At 42.2% G+C, this 18,750-nt stretch overlaps 1 protein-coding gene across 1 annotated transcript in view; it reads right to left on the reverse strand.

Annotated features, from left to right (window-relative positions):
• The window catches only part of LOC133452425 (phospholipid phosphatase-related protein type 5-like), a 67,348-nt gene that overhangs the window by 10,225 nt on the left and 38,373 nt on the right, over positions 1-18,750 (reverse strand). The window contains exons 2-4 of the mRNA XM_061731757.1: positions 13,231-13,351; positions 8,649-8,899; positions 4,045-4,221 (exon numbers count right to left, since the gene is read on the reverse strand). Coding sequence (XP_061587741.1) covers positions 4,045-4,221; positions 8,649-8,899; positions 13,231-13,351 — 549 coding nt within the window. The remainder of the gene's footprint in view (positions 1-4,044; positions 4,222-8,648; positions 8,900-13,230; positions 13,352-18,750) is intronic.

Consider the following 18,750-nt stretch of genomic DNA (forward strand, 5'->3'; position numbering starts at 1 on the left):
TTTTTGTTGCAGATTTCCAGTGCTTGACGTGAGGCCTCCGTGTGTTCTTGCTTCCTGGATTGGCAGTGGATGTCACCCCCCCCCTCCCTGGGTTTGTATGTGTATATATATGTATGTGTATGCGTATGTATGCGTATATATATGTATATATATTAAATATAGTAATAATGCACATGAGGTTTTTACCGGCATGGTATCAACCATTAATATGTGTGCAGACAAGGTAAAAAAAAAAAAATAAAAGACCTTTGGCGTTGGTGCGTACTTTCAACCTCCAAATAAATGCTGTTAAGCACAAACATAAACGAATGTTCCCACCATGAAACGTCCCCTTTAAGCCTCGTACGTCCAACTTAATCGCTTGGACTTGTTTTCTTTGTCTTTCGTGCTTCACAACCATTAATGACAATGATTCAATTATTGAAAACATCAAAAACATTTCAGTTCCTGGCCCTGAATAGCACTGAGGCAGGAATGGGGAAATGCCTGTAAAACATATATTTAATCAATTTTCATTTTGCAAAAAGAGCCATAAAAATAATCAGTAGAAAACGATACAGGGATCCAACAAATCCATTAGTCCTACAGTTAAAATTATTGAAATTTCATGAGTAGATTAGTAGATTATAGTATTCTAGAAATTATGTTTAAACTCATAAAAAAACTTTACCAATCAACATTCAACAAAAGATTTGAAAAAAAGTATAACTTGAAAGGAACAGAGATCTTTAAAAAATAAAATTCAGGACTAAATTGATGGGATGTCGTGTTTCAGTTTATGTTTTATCTGATAACAGAAACCAAAGAATCCAAATCAAACATTTAATTCAAAAGAACAATTAAAGCCAGTATGTTCAGGAAATATAATAAAATATGTTAGTTACGTTTGATTGACAAACCCATCGTTATGAAAGGTATAAACATTGAATGTGGCCGGCAGCTATTTTTATACTTTATTATTCTTATCTATTTTATTTTGTTGTTGTTTTTTAATTTACGTTCTTTGTAAATTGATTTCTTGGGGTAAAAGGGATTGAATAAGATTATTCTTCTTTCTGCTCCCGTTCATTCATAATTTAGGAACGTTTGTGTTTATATCAAATTGTTCTTCTATTTGAATCAATGAAATAAATAAATAATAAGAGACTGATTGAGCAGTAATTGTAATTGTCTGAAAAACGTTTTAAAAAGCCTCCGAGCAGAAACTTGCCTGAGCTTTAAACCTCCACGTGACCCGAACCTGCGGTCCCTTTGGAGACGTTAAATGTCCTTTTTATGTTTCTTTCATCCTTTCTATGATATAGACTTTTTTTTTTGTTGTATAATTATTTGACTTCTTCTGTTGGGTTTCTATGTTTGCATTGATATTTACATTGCTCTTCTGTTCTGTCATTACTTTTTAAGCCTTTTTTTTGATTTATTGTCATGTTTTGTTTAAGGGAGGGGAGATTTTCTTTATATATTTAGTTTTATTATTCTTTGTATGTTCTCATTTTGGCACCCATGATTTACGTTATACCGCTACACTGTGTATCTTAAAGGGGACCTACTATGGCATCTAATCCCTATTTTAAACACGCCTTGAAAGTCTTAAAAACAAGCTTTTGATTGTTTTTGCTAAATAAATTAGAAATTCAGCCTCTGAGCCATGTCTTTATCTTCTCGTTCCCTAACCTCATTATCTATGCAGGATTCTGAGTGGGCGGGGCTATGATAATGAGGCTCTGTTAGGGATGGTAATTGAGAACCGGGTCTTGTTGAGAACCGGTTCCCAGTGTTTCAATTCCTTGGAATCGTTTGCCTTTTTCGCAAACGATTCCCTTATCGATTCCAGTGGGCGCGAATGACGTCACCAAGCACGTTGCGCAACGTGCACATTCGCGCCGAGCAGGAAAACACGGGGACAAAGAGGCATAATGGTCGAAAAGTTTGGTTACATTTTACCAAAAAGGATGACAACAGGGCGACAATACGTGCAATGTGGACATTCTTAACAAAGGGGGGACACTGTTAGGACTCGGCCGGCTGATGCGCTGGAGCGCGGAGTCAGCCGGCGTGTGGTAAGGCTGATTTATGGTTCTGCGTTACACCAACGCAGACGCTACGGCGTAGGGTACGCGGCGACACGCACCGTACGGCGCGCGTCCCTGTCACTACCTTATTTGAGTCCCTACCCTATTTGAGTCACACATGCGCAGTAGCGTCCAACATCGTCGGCATCTTGGAAAGCAAAATACGGCAACACCACTTGGACAAACTATATACATAAAAATAAATGGAAAAAAAGGCAAACCCTCCATAATATGTTATAAAAACGAAATAAAAAATTATATAACATCTATAAAAGGTACTATCAAAAGAAAATCAGTCTAAGTTACAATCTTGCTACGCTTAAACACTTTTGTTGAAATATTAATCTAATGAAAATGGTGTTTCTTCTCATTCATCATTAATAATATCAAAGGCAACTTTTACTTATTTCATTAAAATTCAGACCAAATAGGAAAAGCAATCATGTACTGTAAATAATAATATCCCTAACTTATTGTGAGTAGTTTTTTTATAATAAACTTTATTTAACATATCAAAAGTACAAAATTCCTTTGAGGAAACATTTGTTTGCAACTGAAACATAACAATTTTACAACACACAAGCGAATAAGTATACCTATACATTTTTTCCAAGATAATATTCTAAGATTAAATAAAAAATAAAATAAAATAAAATAAAGTAATCACAAAATAAAATAATCACAGGGGTTGACATTTCAACAAAAGTGTTTAAGCGTAGCAAGATTGTAACTTAGACTGATTTTCTTTTGATAGTACCTTTATAGATGTTATATAATTTTTTATTTCGTTTTTATAACATACTATGGAGGGTTTGCCTTTTTTCCATTTATTTTTATGTATATAGTTTGTCCAAGTGGTGTTGCCGTATTTTGCTTTCCAAGATGGCCGACGATGTTGGACGCGACTGCGCATGTGTGACTCAAATCGGGTAGGGACAGTCCCTGCGTACCCTACGCCGTAGGCTCTGCGTCAATTTAACTCTGAACCATAATTCATGCTTTAGAAGAGCTGCGCGCTCGGCCACGCGGACGTGCCGGGCGCTCCGTCGGCTCCTGACACAGCTGCAGCTCGTCAGCTCATCTATGGAGAAGTTAAAGAGCTTCTACCGCTAGATTCTCTTTTCATCAAGGCAGGGAAGAGTATCAGGCCAGAATAGATGAATGTCACCAGCAGTGACTAAGTTTGTTGTATTGAACATGTTACTGGTCATTCTTGCCACAAAATAATTTGTTGTATTTAATATTTGTATTTCAGTTAGTAGTTTCTACAGAAGAATATTTATTTTATTATTTTATATTAAATACATATTTTATATTACAAACAATTTTTGGGGACCCCGTGGCACCATCGAGGAGCCCACGGCTGGGGGCATCTTAAGACCTCACTTACATTTTTTTGTTCAAAGATATAAAACAAAGTTGATACTAAAATTGTTTGTTCTCCTTTTTTCCAAATGAGAATCAATAAGAGAATCGATAAAGAATCAAATGGTTAAGCAGAATTGAAAATGGAATCGGAATGGAAAAAATCTTATCAATTCCCATCCCTAGGCAGCTGTGCTGATTGGCTGCCTGAATGACGCAATACACGGCTACGAAAAAATGGCGGAGTTAGTTGTGGGCGTGGTTTCACGCATCGGAGGCCAACCGATGGAAATCGCTCCGTCGTTACGTAACGACGGGAGCAGAATCTTATTGGCTCGTAGATCCACATCAGACTGGACGGATCATCCGGGCGGCTGTACAGACTCTGCAGAATTTGGTTTGCTTTCCTCCTTCTCTGAGTTGGCAGGCTGAGGGGAGACCACTTTATATATGTTAAAGACAGAAAAAACCTGTTTTTCATAATAGGTCCCCTTTAAACATGTACGTAACCCGAACCTGCTGTCCCTTTGGAGATGTTAAATGTCCCTTTTATATAGTTTAGCTCCTTATTCATCACATGTTCAGTTAAAATGATCTTTCCTCTCACCAGGAATGCGGCGATGGCTCCCCCCGTGATGAACCCGGCCACCACGTCGTTCCAGTGGTTCCGGTGCTCCGTCACCCGCACCACCCCCACCAGCACGGCCAGGGACAGCAGCACCAGGCACAGGGTGGGCTTCATGAGGCGGGTGCCCTTGGTCTGGAACACCAGCGTCACGTACATCTGGAACCAGGAGAGGGGGAGGAGTTGAGTTATACTTTAATGTCCACTAGGTTTTAGGCATCAAATACATCAACAATCAACACATACAGACAGCAACAGATATCAGACTCAATACCACAGTAAAATTAGTGAGAAACCAAGCAGCAGTGGACGACATTGTACATACCCTATACCCTATAGGCAAAAATTGCATCTATCCCGGAGCCTCATTTCATTTATTTGGTACAGTATGAAAAGAGCAAGAACAAAGAATAAAGACAAGCTATTTCCTCATGAGCTGCATAGTAGTAAAGAAGTTAGAACAAGGACTGACTACTACTGAATAGGGATGGCCGGTATGGACTAAAAAGTGTATCAAGATAATTTCTGGCATTTATCCCGATGACGATAAAAATGACGATAAAAAAAGACCAATTCAACTCCACCTTTGTAACTATAAATCTATCACCACATTCAGTCTCTGGAACCCCCAAATCACTGCTCTAAAAGATACTAAATACTACTAAACTACACCAATTGAATTGATCTTTCTTTCTTTCTTTTTTTCTTTCTTTCTTTCTTTCTTTCTTTCTTTCTTTCTTTCTTTCTTTCTTTCTTTCTTTCTTTCTTTCTTTTTTTCTTTCTTTCTTTCTTTCTTTCTTTCTTTCTTTCTTTCTTTCTTTCTTTCTTTCTTTCTTTCTTTCTTTCTTTCTTTCTTTCTTTTTTCCTTCCTTCCTTCCTTCCTTCCTTCCTTCCTTCCTTCCTTCCTTCCTTCCTTCCTTCCTCCTGCTCTCTCCTTCCTTCTTCCCTTCCTCTTTTCTTCTTTCCTTGTTTCCTTGTTTCCTTCCTTCCTTCCTTCCTTCCTTCCTTCCTTCCTTCCTTCCTTCCTTCCTTCCTTTCTTTCTTTTTTCCTTCCTTCCTTCCTTCCTTCCTTCCTTCCTTCCTTCCTTCCTTCCTTCCTTCCTTCCTCCTGCTCTCTCCTTCATTCTTCCCTTCCTCTTTTCTTCTTTCCTTCTTTCCTTTCCTTCCTTCCTTCCTTCCTTCCTTCCTTCCTTCCTTCCTTCCTTCCTTCCTTCCTTCCTTCCTTCCTTCCTTCCTTCACGTACGTTGTGCGTGGATTTAACACAGATCCATAAATCAGTTTTACACAAAAACGTCATCAACGGGAATTTATCGTTTTTACCGCGAGATACAAATTCTTACCGTGGGGAACTTTTTGACGGTTTATCGTGAACGGTAAAATATCACCATTCCTACTACTGAATCAGTCAGCAGCTTAATTACAGCAGATCAAATCTGCTCCTGCTACGTTCATAGGGGAGGAGGAAACGGGCGATGGGTGAGGCGGAGGTTCAGACGGGTGACAGGCCCGGTACCGGCAGGGTGACAGACCCGGTACCAACAGGGTGACAGGCCCGGTACCGGCAGGGTGACAGACCCGGTACCAACAGGGTGACAGGCCCGGTACCGGCAGGGTGACAGGCCCGGTACCGGCAGGGTGACAGACCCGGTACCAACAGGGTGACAGGCCCGGTACCGGCAGGGTGACAGGCCCGGTACCGGCAGGGTGACAGGCCCGGTACCAACAGGGTGACAGGCCCGGTACCGGCAGGGTGACAGGCCCGGTACCGACAGGGTGACAGGCCCGGTACCGACAGGGTGACAGGCCCGGTACCGACAGGGTGACAGGCCCGGTACCTGCAGGGTGACAGGCCCGGTACCTGCAGGGTGACAGGCCCGGTACCTGCAGCTCCAACATCTCCATCAAGCCACAAGAGGCCGCACTTTACAACAAAAGAGGAGCCATGATGACGTCTCCATGAGAGGATTCATCCAGTTAAAGTCAGCACAAACGTCTCCACGGCCCAGAATGACAAGTAAAAGCTGCTTTTATTAACCCGTGTACTGTCTTTTCTCCCTTCCTTCCTTTCTTTCTTCCTTCCTTCTTTTTTCCCTTCCTTCCTTCCTTCCTTCCTTCCTTCCTCCTTCCCTCTTCCGTTCCTCTTTTCTCCCTTCCTCCCTTCCTCCCTTCCTTCCTTCCTTCCTTCCTTCCTTCCTTCCTTCCTTCCTTCCTTCTTCACTCTTTTCTCCCTTCCTCCCTTCTTTCCTTGTTTTCTTCCTTCCTTCCTTCCTTCCTCCTTCCCTCTTTTCTCCCTTCCTCCCTTCTTTCCTTGTTTTCTCTCCCTTCCTTCCTTCCTTCCTTCCTTCCTTCCTTCCTTCCTTCCTTCCTTCCTTCCTTCCTTCCTTCCTTCCCTTCCTTCCTTCCTTCCTTCCTTCCTTCCTTCCTTCCTCCCTTCCTTCCTTCTTTCCTCCCTTCCTCCTTTCTCCCTTCCCCCCTTATTTCCTTGTTTTCTATCTTCTTTCCTCCCTTCCTTCCTTCCTTCCTTCCTTCCTTCCTTCCTTCCTTCCTTCCTTCCTTCCTTCCTTCCTTCCTTCCTTCCTTCTTCCTTCCTTCCTTCCTTCCTTCCTTCCTTCCTTCCTTCTTTTCTCCCTTCCTTCTTTTATTTCCTTCTTTTCATTCTCCCTTCCTTCCTTCCTTCCTTCCTTCCTTCCTTCCTTCCTTCCTTCCTTCCTTCCTTCCTTCCTTCCTTCCTTCCTTCCTTCTTCTTCCTTCCTTCTTTCCTCCCTTCCTCCTTTCTCCCTTCCCCCCTTATTTCCTTGTTTTCTATCTTCTTTCCTCCCTTCCTTCCTTCCTTCCTTCCTTCTTTTCTCCCTTCCTTCTTTTATTTCCTTCTTTTCATTCTCCCTTCCTTCCTTCCTTCCTTCCTTCCTTCCTTCCTTCCTTCCTTCCTTCCTTCCTTCCTTCCTTCCTTCCTTCCTTCTTTCCTCCCTCCTTCTCTTCCTCCTTCCTTGACCTGAAGACAGCACAAGAGTTAAATATAAACTACAACCAGGTACGTTTTCAAACTCCTGCCTTTAAATTGCTCCATAGCCGAGTGAGAAGAAGTTGAGATGGTGATGACGTAAATGTCAAATTCTGAGCAGAATCGTCTGAAACGTTTGTAGAAATGATTAACTCAGTCATTTTAATGTTCAGCTGTCGTCGTCATCTCGTGAATCTTAATTTAAACCCTTCTGTTAAACGAACCCTCCCGGTCCTTCAATCTGAGCCCTGAATAACTGAAACCCGACAAAAGGAGGATGAAGAGAAAAAAAACATTCAAAATCCTCGATTCGTGACGTCTCCACAGAAATAAACATCGAGTTATATTTAAGAATCCCTGAGGGTTTTTTTTTCTTGCATTTTCGAGAAAAGCTTTCATATGTTGCAGCTGATGAGGTTGTGATGTTAGTGAATCTATTTCAATCCACCAATTACGAAAAACCCTGAATTATTAGGAGTAAAGTAAAAGTAAAAGCAAGAAAATGTCAAATTCTGAGCAGAATTGTTGAAACGTTCATAGAAATGATTAACTGAGTAATTTAATGTTCAGCTGTCGTCGTCATCTCGTGAATTTTAATTTAAACCCTCCCAGTCCTTCAGTCTGATCCCTCAGAATCCCTGAATAACTGAAACCCAATAAAAGGAGGGCGAAGAGAAAAAAAAAGATTTAAAATCCTCGATTCGTGACGTGTCCACAGAAATAAACATCGAGTTAAATTTAAGTTTTAGTTTTTCTTGCATTTTCCAGAAAAGCTTTCATATGTTGCAGCTGATGAGGTTGTGATGTCAGTGAATTTGTTTCAATCCACCGATTAGGAAAATACCTACGGAAGAGTATTAGGGCCGGGCAGGAGAAAAATCAAAATAATATTTTAGTGGACGAAAGATTTTTTTTTCATTATGCACTTCGAGAAAAAGTTGAAATGTCGAGAAAAAAGTAAACATTTCGTGAATATAGTTGAAATGTTTGGAAAAAAATGTCAACTTTATTCTCGAAATTGTATTTCAACATTTATCTCGACATTTCGAGTTTTTTCTCGAAATTGTATTTCAACATTAATCTCGATATTTCGACTTTTTTCTCAAAATTTTAACATTAATCTCGACATTTCGACTTTTTTTCGAAATTACAACATTAATCTCGACATTTCGACTTTTTTTCGAAATTACAACATTAATCTCGACATTTCGACTTTTTTTCGAAATTACAACATTAATCTCGACATTTCGAGTTTTTCTCGAAATTTCAACATTAATCTCGACATTTCGAGATTTTTCTCGAAATTGTATTTCAACATTAATCTTGACATTTTGACTTTTTTCTCGACATTTTGACTTTTTTCTCGACATTTCAACTTTTTTCTCGACATTTCGACTTTTTTTCTCGAAGGGCACAATAAAAAAAAAATCTTCCCCTCTCAAATATTATTTTCTCCTGCATGGCCCTAATCCTCTTCCGTAAATACCAGAATTTTCCCAAGTAAAGTAACATAAAAGTAAAAGAAAATGTTGTTTCAAACACACAAAAACACGAACGTGTCAGGTGGGCGGAGCCGCGTCTCACCACGGTGTAGACGGCCGAGTAGAAGCTGAGCGCCGCGTCCTTGGACGGGAAGGACTTGCGGGCCGACATCACCACGTACGGGTTCCCCGTGCAGGCCCGGTTCTCCGTGATGTACTGCAGGGGCGACTGGCAGCCCAGCGCCGTGTAGTTGGGCCTGCAGGCCGACAGGAAGTGAGGCGTCTGGTTTCCTGTCACCACCTGACCCGCGTTGGCGAAGATGGTGGTGGTGAAGAGGCCGAAGGAATAGACGCCTGGGAGAAAGAGAGGGATGGGGAGGAGGAGTGAGGAGAAAAGCAACTGCAATCCCATCGCTCGTTTATTCTTTTTTGTTATGATTTTTTTTTTCTTTTTCTCCTTTTCTTTTTTTTTACCTTGTCATATTAATGGTTGATACTGTGCCGGTAAAAACCTATGGCATATATATGTGCATTATTACTATATTTAATATATATACATATATATACACATGCAAACCCAGTGAGTTTTTTTTGTGTGTTTTTTTGCGTGTATGTATATGACTGTGTGCGTGTGTGTGCGTGTGTGTATGGGTGTGTATACAGTACGTGCGTGTGTATGTACATGTCTGTGTGGCTATGTGTGTGTGTGTATGAATATATGTATATGTGTGTGTGTGAGTGTGTGTGTTTGTATATGTCTATGTTGCAATGTGTATGTGTGTGTGTGTGTGTGTGTGTGTGTGTGTGTGTGTGTGTGTGTGTGTGTGTGTGTGTGTGTGTGTGTGTGTGTGTGTGTGTGTGTGTGTGTGTGTGTGTGTGTGTGTGTGTGTGTGTGTGTGTGTGTGTGTGTGTAATAATCCTATCAAAGCTCCACCTGAAGTGTATCTATAGTGGGGGGCTTTTTCTCAGTTTTAAAACTTCAGAAAATCTTGTATGACTAAGGCCCTGTTTACACGTAGCAAAAACGTTGGTGTTTTAATGCATTTTGGCCGTTCATTTACACAAAAACGGAGCTCAAAGTCTCCAAAAACCATAATTTCTGAAAACTCCGGCAAAGTGGAGATTTGCAAAAACTCCATCTTCACGTTTGCTTGTAAACAGAAGGAAACGGACATTTAGGCTTCAGAACGTCACATTATGAGACAAAAACATCACCAGCGTCATGAGTGCCACCTGTGTTTATAATTTGTTTGGCCACCGTCAATATTTTCTTGTATTTTACTTGTTTTATATTCTAACGTCACACTTAAAAGTAACTCCACTTCTCTGTCACTCCAAACAAAAGACTCTCGTTCATCTTGGAAGTAACTGGAAGTTACTCGTGTCATTTGTTGACGTTTTTTTCCAGGGTTCTGATTGGTTAGCATGACTTTATCTTCTCGTTACACTGCCCCCTGTAGGTTTGGCTGCTCATAGCACCTTAAGAGGGGGAAATATCCGTTTTTGTAAATATCGGCTATGTGTAAACGTGCCTATAACTGGTGGTGGCTATGAAGAGGCCTCTGACTGAGGACTGGCTGTTGTTATGAAGCATTTTACTTTGAACAATCAGCTCAAGACACTTCAGAACCGTTCCCGGGACAAAGCAGTACCATTTTCTACCAAATGGGCACCAAGAACGAGCCATCCCACTTATTTTCCTCCTCGGTACGTTTTGTACCGGTGGCAATGGCTGTGAACACGACCAGTTTTATGAGAGAGAGTTTTTCCCAAACTGATTTAGGCTGAGAAGACGTCGTCATAATTAGTCAAATTTAACTTTTTTCCTGTTTTTTTTTTTTTTTGAGTTTCGAGTTTAAACTTTTCAAACGAATTGTTATTTGTCAAACGAAGGCCTGGCTCCTAAATTTTCTTATATAAGTGTTCAAACTTCAAGAACCTCACTTTATCTGATCATTCTGACAACATTTAAACATTTCGGCTCAGCCCGGGCTTCAAGTTTCAAAATTAAAGCTTTGTGACTTCACTTCACTAATGGCGCTTTTAAACTATTACCTACTCATCTCGCCTCCACTCGCCTCATCCTCGTTTGTTTTTAAACACCCAGATGAAAAGTAGGAGGTTGGAGCGAAGCTGCTGTGACGTATTTGATTGTGTGATCTAAACGGAGAAGACAACAACACTAAAGATGAATGAATGAATGAATGAATGAATGAATGAATAACTTTATTGTCGCTGGTCTGGCGTCCCAGCACAGTGAAATGACAACCAGTACAACCCATCAGGACACAGACAAAACAAATAACATGAGACATGAGTCAACTGGTGTGAACAGATCAGAGAAAGGATGACATTGGGGAGGGAGGAGGGAGGAGGGAAAAAAAAGGCATCCTCACACAGTGTGTAAATACACAGTGTGAAAGTGCAAAAAAAAACACCTCAGCACAGAAAGCAACATGACGAATTTAACATCATCATCACAAGGCTTGCACATGTGTGTGTGTGTTGGGGGGGGGGGGGGGGGGGGGGGGGGTGGTTCTAGGGGCGGGGGGGATCCCGGCACAGTACCCCAAGTGAGCACCATGGCCAGTGGCGCGGCTCTCAAACCTGTTGACTGTGTTGGTGGGGGGGTTTATAAGAGGGGGGCCGGGGAAGGCGTTGACTATAAAGGAAGGTGTATTTATCATTGTGTGTGTGTAAGCGGTAAGTCCATGAACTTCGCTCAGAGCTGCTCCTCAGCCAATGTCCTTGATGATGAGATGGCTCAGTCAGTTCTGAAACAGGTCCACAGATGTTCCTGGGAGAGGGGAGGGTTAGTGGGGGCAGAGTCTCTTGTTTACATTCCACCAGGGAGATTGTTACTGGAGCGGTGGGCCAAACAACTCTGTCAAGGTCAGATTATAGAATCAACAATTGTATTGCAAGAACAGACAGACTAAGTAATTTTCCGTCTGCCTTTAGTCTCTGGTTCATCAATGGCGACTCCAAACAGACGAATTTGTGATCAATTCCCGCCAAGCCGAGCTTCCAACTTCACCAAGGTCTTATCCATCTTGCCAATGAGCTCAAAGACCGCCGCCAGCCTTCGATTCTGTTCAAGAATCGCATCCAGCTTGCGGTTTTGCTCTCCCAACGTTAAAGTCTGAGTGTTAGTCGCAGAGCTTATCCCCTCAGCAACGTCGGGCAGCTCAGAAAGGGCCAAAGCAGCTGTCGACGACTTACGCGTTTGTCGATGTACTAGGAATCCACCAGCTCCAATAAGAAGGAATCCTGCTATCATATTTGTTTATTTGTTTATTTAAAGGATCCCCATTAGCTAATGTCGCAACATCAGCTATTCTTCCTGGGGTCCCCAAGGATATCATAAATCATATATCCAATTATGAAGCATCTTCAACGTCCTCGACAGACAGGATCGCCAAACACAACGGTTTCCAATGTTTCCAGGAATCCATTGTGTATCCGGCAAAAAATGTCCCATTGGGGCAAGAGGGCTCCCTTACCCCCCGACTTCTCATCGCAAAAATCTGGTCAATTGTGCTGAGAGACCAGTTAATCAATTCCATGATTGTAGAATTTCGGAGGAGTGAAAAAGAGAGGCTCTGAAGACAAGACAGGACAGAAGCAGCAGCAGGGCAGATAAGAAGGGAGAAGAGCAGAAAAGCGAGCCGGAAGAGAAAGATGTAGAACCTTTTTTAAAATTTTGTTTGTGTCAGCGCTGCTGAGAAATCAGCTGGGAGCCGCGAGTGACAGAGCTCCTGGTAGATCTGGTTGTTCCTTATCGCCGGTCTAGATCCCTTTTTAATTCTCTCCTCAGCACCAGGTTTATGAACATCTGCACATCAGAGTTGGATCAAACAAACTTTTGCGCTGCCATTGCCTGTCGGATAAAAGGAGGAAGCCGTGAGCTGCTCTTGCGCTGATTCCCGCTTCCTGATTCAAACGTCTGACGGCCCCCCGACCAATCGGTGGCGTGTATTGTGATGACATCAGATACAGGGCCGACTCAGCACGCTTAGAACCTCGGCAGAAAAGATACAGAAAAAGTATCTACTCGGCACGCCTCCACCCGCCTCGGCCCGTAGTGTAAAAGCGCGAAACGGGGGCAAGTCGAGGCGCGCTGAGTAGGTACTAGTGTAAAAGCGCCATAAATGTAAATGCTGCATCAACAGAATGAGATACAAAGAAAAAGAAGATGAAACTTGAGGCCACATGGGTTTTTTTTGTCTCGTCCCCGGACGTCTCTCACGGAGGAGGAGTCCTGGACCCGGAGGCTTATGGAGCTAAAACAGTCTCATAATTCACAAATGCACACGCCGATCCACAAATGCACAGGAAAAATTCACAAATGCACGGGACAAAATTCACAAATGCACAGGACAAATTTCACAAATGCGTAGGACAAGATACACAAATGTATTTTTGATGCGCACACAAATATAACCTGATTTACAAACGTTTTTTTTGTCTGTGAGCACGTCAGGGGAGTCTCAAAAGTCACACGCAAATCCAGCGCAGCACTGTGTGCATCAAAAATACATTTGTGTCCTACGCACGTGTGAATTGTTCTGTGCATTTGTGAAATTTGTCCTGTGCATTTGTGAATTATGAGACTGTTCTAGCTCCATAGAGGCTCAGCGAGACCCGGAGGCCCAGGATCCCCCGTCTGCAGTTCCACCACTGACCTAGAAACCGTACGATCCTGCGGAGCAGCGGGTTGAAGTAACAGCAGTCGGCCGTCACGATGGTCTTCTCCTGAGCACCCTCGGTCTTCACGAAGAACCCCGTCACTTCTCCGATCAGAATCTGGGACACAAACACAGAGACATGCAGAGCATTGGTTGTTTTTCTGAGGACCGGTCGGCCTCGCCGAATCCCCTGCCAGCTGAATGTGGCGCACAGGAAAATAATTTATGAGCGCTCCTCCCTCGGCCGTGCCGCCGCTCACATTTCCCATCATTCATGCTGATTTCATGCTCCTTTATGTAATTCCAACGGTTCTGCCTTCAATTCCCCGTCATCAGTCAGTCGACCCGTCTTTTATCCCTCCACTTCCTTTTTTTTCTTCCTCCCGCGGCGCCGTAAAAACAGGAATATACTTCGCCTGAACATGAAAAATGAAGGAAGGAACATCGGCTTTGCAAGTTAACAGCAGCCGAACGCGTGTTGCACCGCTCTGCTTTCTAAATAAAATCTGTTTATTACGTTTTTACATAAGAAAACAGCTGTTGACCAAATGTCAATACACCAGTTGGGTTTACGTTTGGGGAAAATTTATATTACCGCGTTTTGTTTTTTTTTAGACTGCCTTCCGATAGATAATTTAATTTATCAGCAGAAATGATATAGAGATCCAACAAATCCATTATTCCTTCAGTTAAAATTGTTGAAATTTCGTGAATTAGTACACTATAGTATTCTGCAAATAATGTTTAAAGCTCATAAAAAAACTTTACCAATCAACATTCAGAAAAGATTTGAAAAAAGAAAAAGCAAATATAACTTAAAAGGAACAGAGATTTTCAAAAAAACAAGACGCAGGACAAAATTGATGGAACGTTGTGTTTCTGTGAAAGGAATCAGTTTATGGAACAATCTGAATAAAGAAAACAAAGAATCCAAATCAAACATTACATTCAAAAGAACAATTAAAGCCTGTATGTTAAATAAATATAATGAAATATGTTAGTTAAGTTTGATTGACATACCCATAGACGGGAGTAATTTTATTTTATTTTAGTTTTTTATTTACTTAGTTGTTGTTTTTTTTTTTATTTGTGAATTTATTTCTTGGAAAAAGGGGCAGATTAGATAAGATTCTTCTTCTTTCTGCTCCCTTTTCATTTACTATTTGTATTAAATTGTTTGTTTTATTTTTGAATGAAATAAAGAATAAAAAAAATAAATAACCATCAATAATCATGTCTATACTGCTGCACCTTTTACTTTTTTAAATTGTATATATGTTAATAAGAGCTGTCATTTGCCTATTAGCCTATTTACTGTACAGTGAGCGTAAATAACCGAGTCAAATTCTTGTTTGACCTGACTCGGCCAAATAAACATGATTCTGATTCTGAGATATTTGGAAATAATGTGTTTATCATCTGCTATTGACGCCCCCCCCCCCCTCCCATTGGAACCTTACCTCACATAACAGACATAACTACCAACAATAAATCAAATACAAAAATAATACTAAGGTTAACCCTTAGTAACCCTGTCTTTGGGTCAAGGAAGGAGGAAGAGAAGAAGGGAGGAAAGAAGGAAGGAAGGAAGAATGAAAAGAAGGGAGAAAATAAGGAAAGGAGGAAAGAAGGAAGGAGAGAGCAGGAGGAAAGAAGAAAGGAAGGAAGGGAGGGAGGGAGGGAGAAAACAAGGAAAGAAGGAAGGAAAGAAAAAAGAAAATAGGAAGGGAAGAAGGAAGGAGAGAGCAGGAGGGAAAAAGAAGGAAGAAAGTAAGGAAGGAAGGAAGGGAGAAAAGAGGAAGGGAAGAAGGAATGAAGGAAGGGAGAAAAGAGGAAGGGAAGAAGGAAGAAGAGAGCAGGAGGAAAGAAGGAAGGAAGAGAAAAAGAAGGAAGGAAGGAAGGAAGGAAGGAAGGAAGGAAGGGAGAAAAGAGGAAGGGAAGAAGGAAGGAGAGATCAGGGAAAAGAAGGAAGGAAGGAAGGAAGGAAGGAAGGAAGGAAGGAAGGAAGGAAGGAAGGAAGGAAGGAAGGAAGGAAGGAAGGAAGGAAGGAAGGAAGGAAGGAAGGAAGGAAGGGAAGAAGGAAGGAAGGAAGGGAGAAAATAGGAAGGGAAGAAGGAAGGAGAGAGCAGGAGGAAAGAAGGAACAGGAGAATTAGGTCATTTTGACCCAAAGACAAGGGTACAAGGGTTAAAGTAAGTGAATACCAAAGAGAGACAAAAAAGGCCCAATATTACATCGTTCCATTAAAATTTCACTGGTCAGAAAAACGGTCCAGGCCTCGTCAGATGAAACGCCCTTACCCATCAGAGACGTCTAATCTTTTCCAATTTCATGAAATAAAGCTCCTCCTTCACCCAGTTAGCACCAAACAGAGGGCGTTGGGAGTCACATCTCTTCCTGTTTCCTTGGATAAAGTGGCTAAAATCTCCAAAGACCAAAACATATGTGAGCAGTTTGCAGTAACGTGTTGCATCGCTCTGATGAAATATTTGCAGTGTTTCCCTGAGCGGCTGGCAGATGTTTTAAAAGCAGTTTGAAGAGTTTTGAGTCGACTCAGCGGGAACCTGATTTCTGGTGACGGGGCGTAAATGGACTAAACATGATGACATCATCACAGCCTGCTCTTGGATTGGTCCCATCGGGGATGGATGCTCATCCACGGAGGTCACGCGGGGGTCACACACGCGGAGGTCACACGGGGTCACGCAGACATCACACAGAGGTCACACGGAGGTCACACGGAGGTGTTGAGACACCGCAACACCATTGTGACGTGAAACTCCCCCCTGCAGGGCTCACAAGCTTTGAACTGGCCTCAAACACAGACTGATCCACGGGAATGCCATATGACGAAGTTCCAGACTGACTGATATGTATTGATGAGGCATTGTGACACCATGGCTGACCTAAAACATCAGCTTCCTACCCCCTGCAAGGGCCACACCTTGGAACTGGCTTCAACAAAGACTTGAACCACGGGAATGCCATATGATGGAGTTCCTGACTGACTATGGGGTAGTTCCAACTGAATGATCACATCTGACTGTAAATACCCTTTAATTGCTTTTTGTCTTTCACCTTTGGTTTGTTGATTCTTTACTTTTGTGCTTTGAACTTACTGTATAAAAAGTCCAGCCATGCACTACATTGGTCCGCTCACTGCCGGCTACTGAATAAAACTCACTACACCACAGCGGACTTCTGAACTGGATTTTATAATGTCCCTCAACAGAGGTCACACGGAGGTCACACGGAGGTCACGCAGAGTTAGATCTGAGGTCGTTATGTGTTTATTTGAACCTTCTGTTTATCGTTGTCATGGTTTCCTTTAGTTCACTGATTTTGCTGAGTCAATTGTCCAGACGATTGAAGACGAGGAAAGATCCGTCCGTCCATCCATCCATCCATCCATCCATCCATCCATCCATCCATCCATCCATCCATCCATCCATCCATCCATCCATCCATCCATCCATCCATCCATCCATCCATCCATCCATCCATCACTTCAGCCCAATTAACTGCAATTCATTTGTAATCCAGATTATAAAATTAATATAATCCCAATTCTTTAAAAAAACAGCCAAGTACAGAAAGCTGAAAGATTTGACTGAATCTGAACTTTGAACTATGTATACGCGTGTTGAGTCTTGTTTTAAGCGTAATGAGATTTTTTTACTAAAATGAGACATTTTAACTAGAAATAAGACAAGATAAGATTGTGAGTTTTTGCAGTGATCCATGTTACTTATCCTGTGAAGGACAGAGTCATATTGATAAGTTCAGAAAAGTGTTTTTTATTGTTGTGTTTTGATGTATTTGATGTAAGCCCAGTGGATATTTAAAGCTTACAGAAGGCTGCATTTAACTGCTGCTATGTCATTCCTGCAGTATTTCTGCAGGTGTTTTGGTCACTGCTATTATTTGTAATATATTATATTATTTGTAATCAGCACAAATTATCTGTCCCCATATGATAAAATCCACCATCCCCCCTGGTTTCTTTTTACAACTCGAGTACTGCACGCGAGGTAAGCAGCATGTAAGACACGATGAAAGGAGTGCACCGTGGAAATCCTGCTGCTTTGATAACAGCGTGGAGAACGGTTGGCAGGGGTTCAAACTGTATCCGTTCAGCGTGTTCCTGAGCGGATCCTCGGTGACGATAAGCTGACTGAAAGCAACAGTCAGGACAGCGAGGATGAGAATTAAACACTAATTCCTCCCCGCAGACACACACACACACAAAATAAATGCTCGATATAATTAACCGCTTTAGTCACACATTATCTCAGCCGGAGATCTCCCCGAGATTTCCCAGAGATCGCTAAGTCGGATCAAGTGAGTGGAACTATCTGATAAAAAGAAAAGAACGACTGCCGTAGCATATTTGTGTTCTTACACGCCACATTTCTGGAACATCTAAAAATAAAAAACTCTAAAAATTTAATAATACCAAGCAGGGGCCGGATTCACAAAACATTCTTAAGAAAAAAAATCTTCTTAAGGGTCCTTTTTTTCTTAAGTTCAGTCTTAAGAAGAAAAAAGAGAAGAAGTCATATTCTCCAAAAGTTCTTAAGTAGTTTCTTCTTAAGAAAAAACTTAAGAATAAATGGTATTCTTGAAATAACGGGGGTAACGTATTGCGTCACGCATCGCGTCACTTCCTGGTGTTTGCGGTCTGTGCTGCTGCCGTCTCACGGCGTTTGCAGGCTCAGATCTCTCCCGACTTTTTATCTAAAACTTAGACTGTTTTCTGGTAAAATAGCACTATATCTGGTACATTACTGTCTTTATTTCAACACTCGCTCATTTTCTCTTCCGTAACTTTCACTGTCACCAATCACCGATACATTTTCTGTCCGTTAGCCTCCGTTAGCATCTTAGCATGGCCGCTCCGGCTCCCACCGCTTCACCTCTTTCCTGCTCAGTGTGTGAAATGTTTAGTTATTCCTCTGCCTCCTTTAGTGAAGATGGTAAGTGCTTAAAGTGTAGTTTATTTGCAGGGCTGGAGGCGAGGCTCAGTCAGTTAGAGGTCCGGTTCGGCCAACTAAACCATAGTCCGAGAGCCTCCTCAGCTAACCAGGCTAAGCTAGCGGCGGACCGGCCCGTAGCAGCTGAGCGTAGCCGCTCCCCTGCAGCTCCCGAGCAGCCGGCCAGGCAGGGCAGCTGGGTGACGGTTCGGAGGAAGACTAGTCTTAAAGGGCTCACGGAACACCACCACCCGCTTCATGTGTCTAACAGATTTTCCCCACTTAGCGACACATCTGTTGAGAAACCGACCCTGGTGATTGGAGACTCCATAGTCAGACATGTGAAGCCGACTCCAGAGACCTTAGTTAGGTGTATCCCGGGGGCCAGAGCGGGCGACATAGAAGCAAATTTGAAGCTACTGGCAAAGGGTAATCGTAAATATGGTAAAGTTATCATCAATGTCGGAGCTAATGACTCCCGTCTTCGCCAGTCGGAAGTAACCAGAATGAATATTGTCTCGGTGTGTAACTACGCCAAAACCAT

The sequence above is a fragment of the Cololabis saira genome, chromosome 1 (assembly GCF_033807715.1).
Source record: "Cololabis saira isolate AMF1-May2022 chromosome 1, fColSai1.1, whole genome shotgun sequence".
Taxonomy (NCBI): domain Eukaryota; kingdom Metazoa; phylum Chordata; class Actinopteri; order Beloniformes; family Belonidae; genus Cololabis; species Cololabis saira.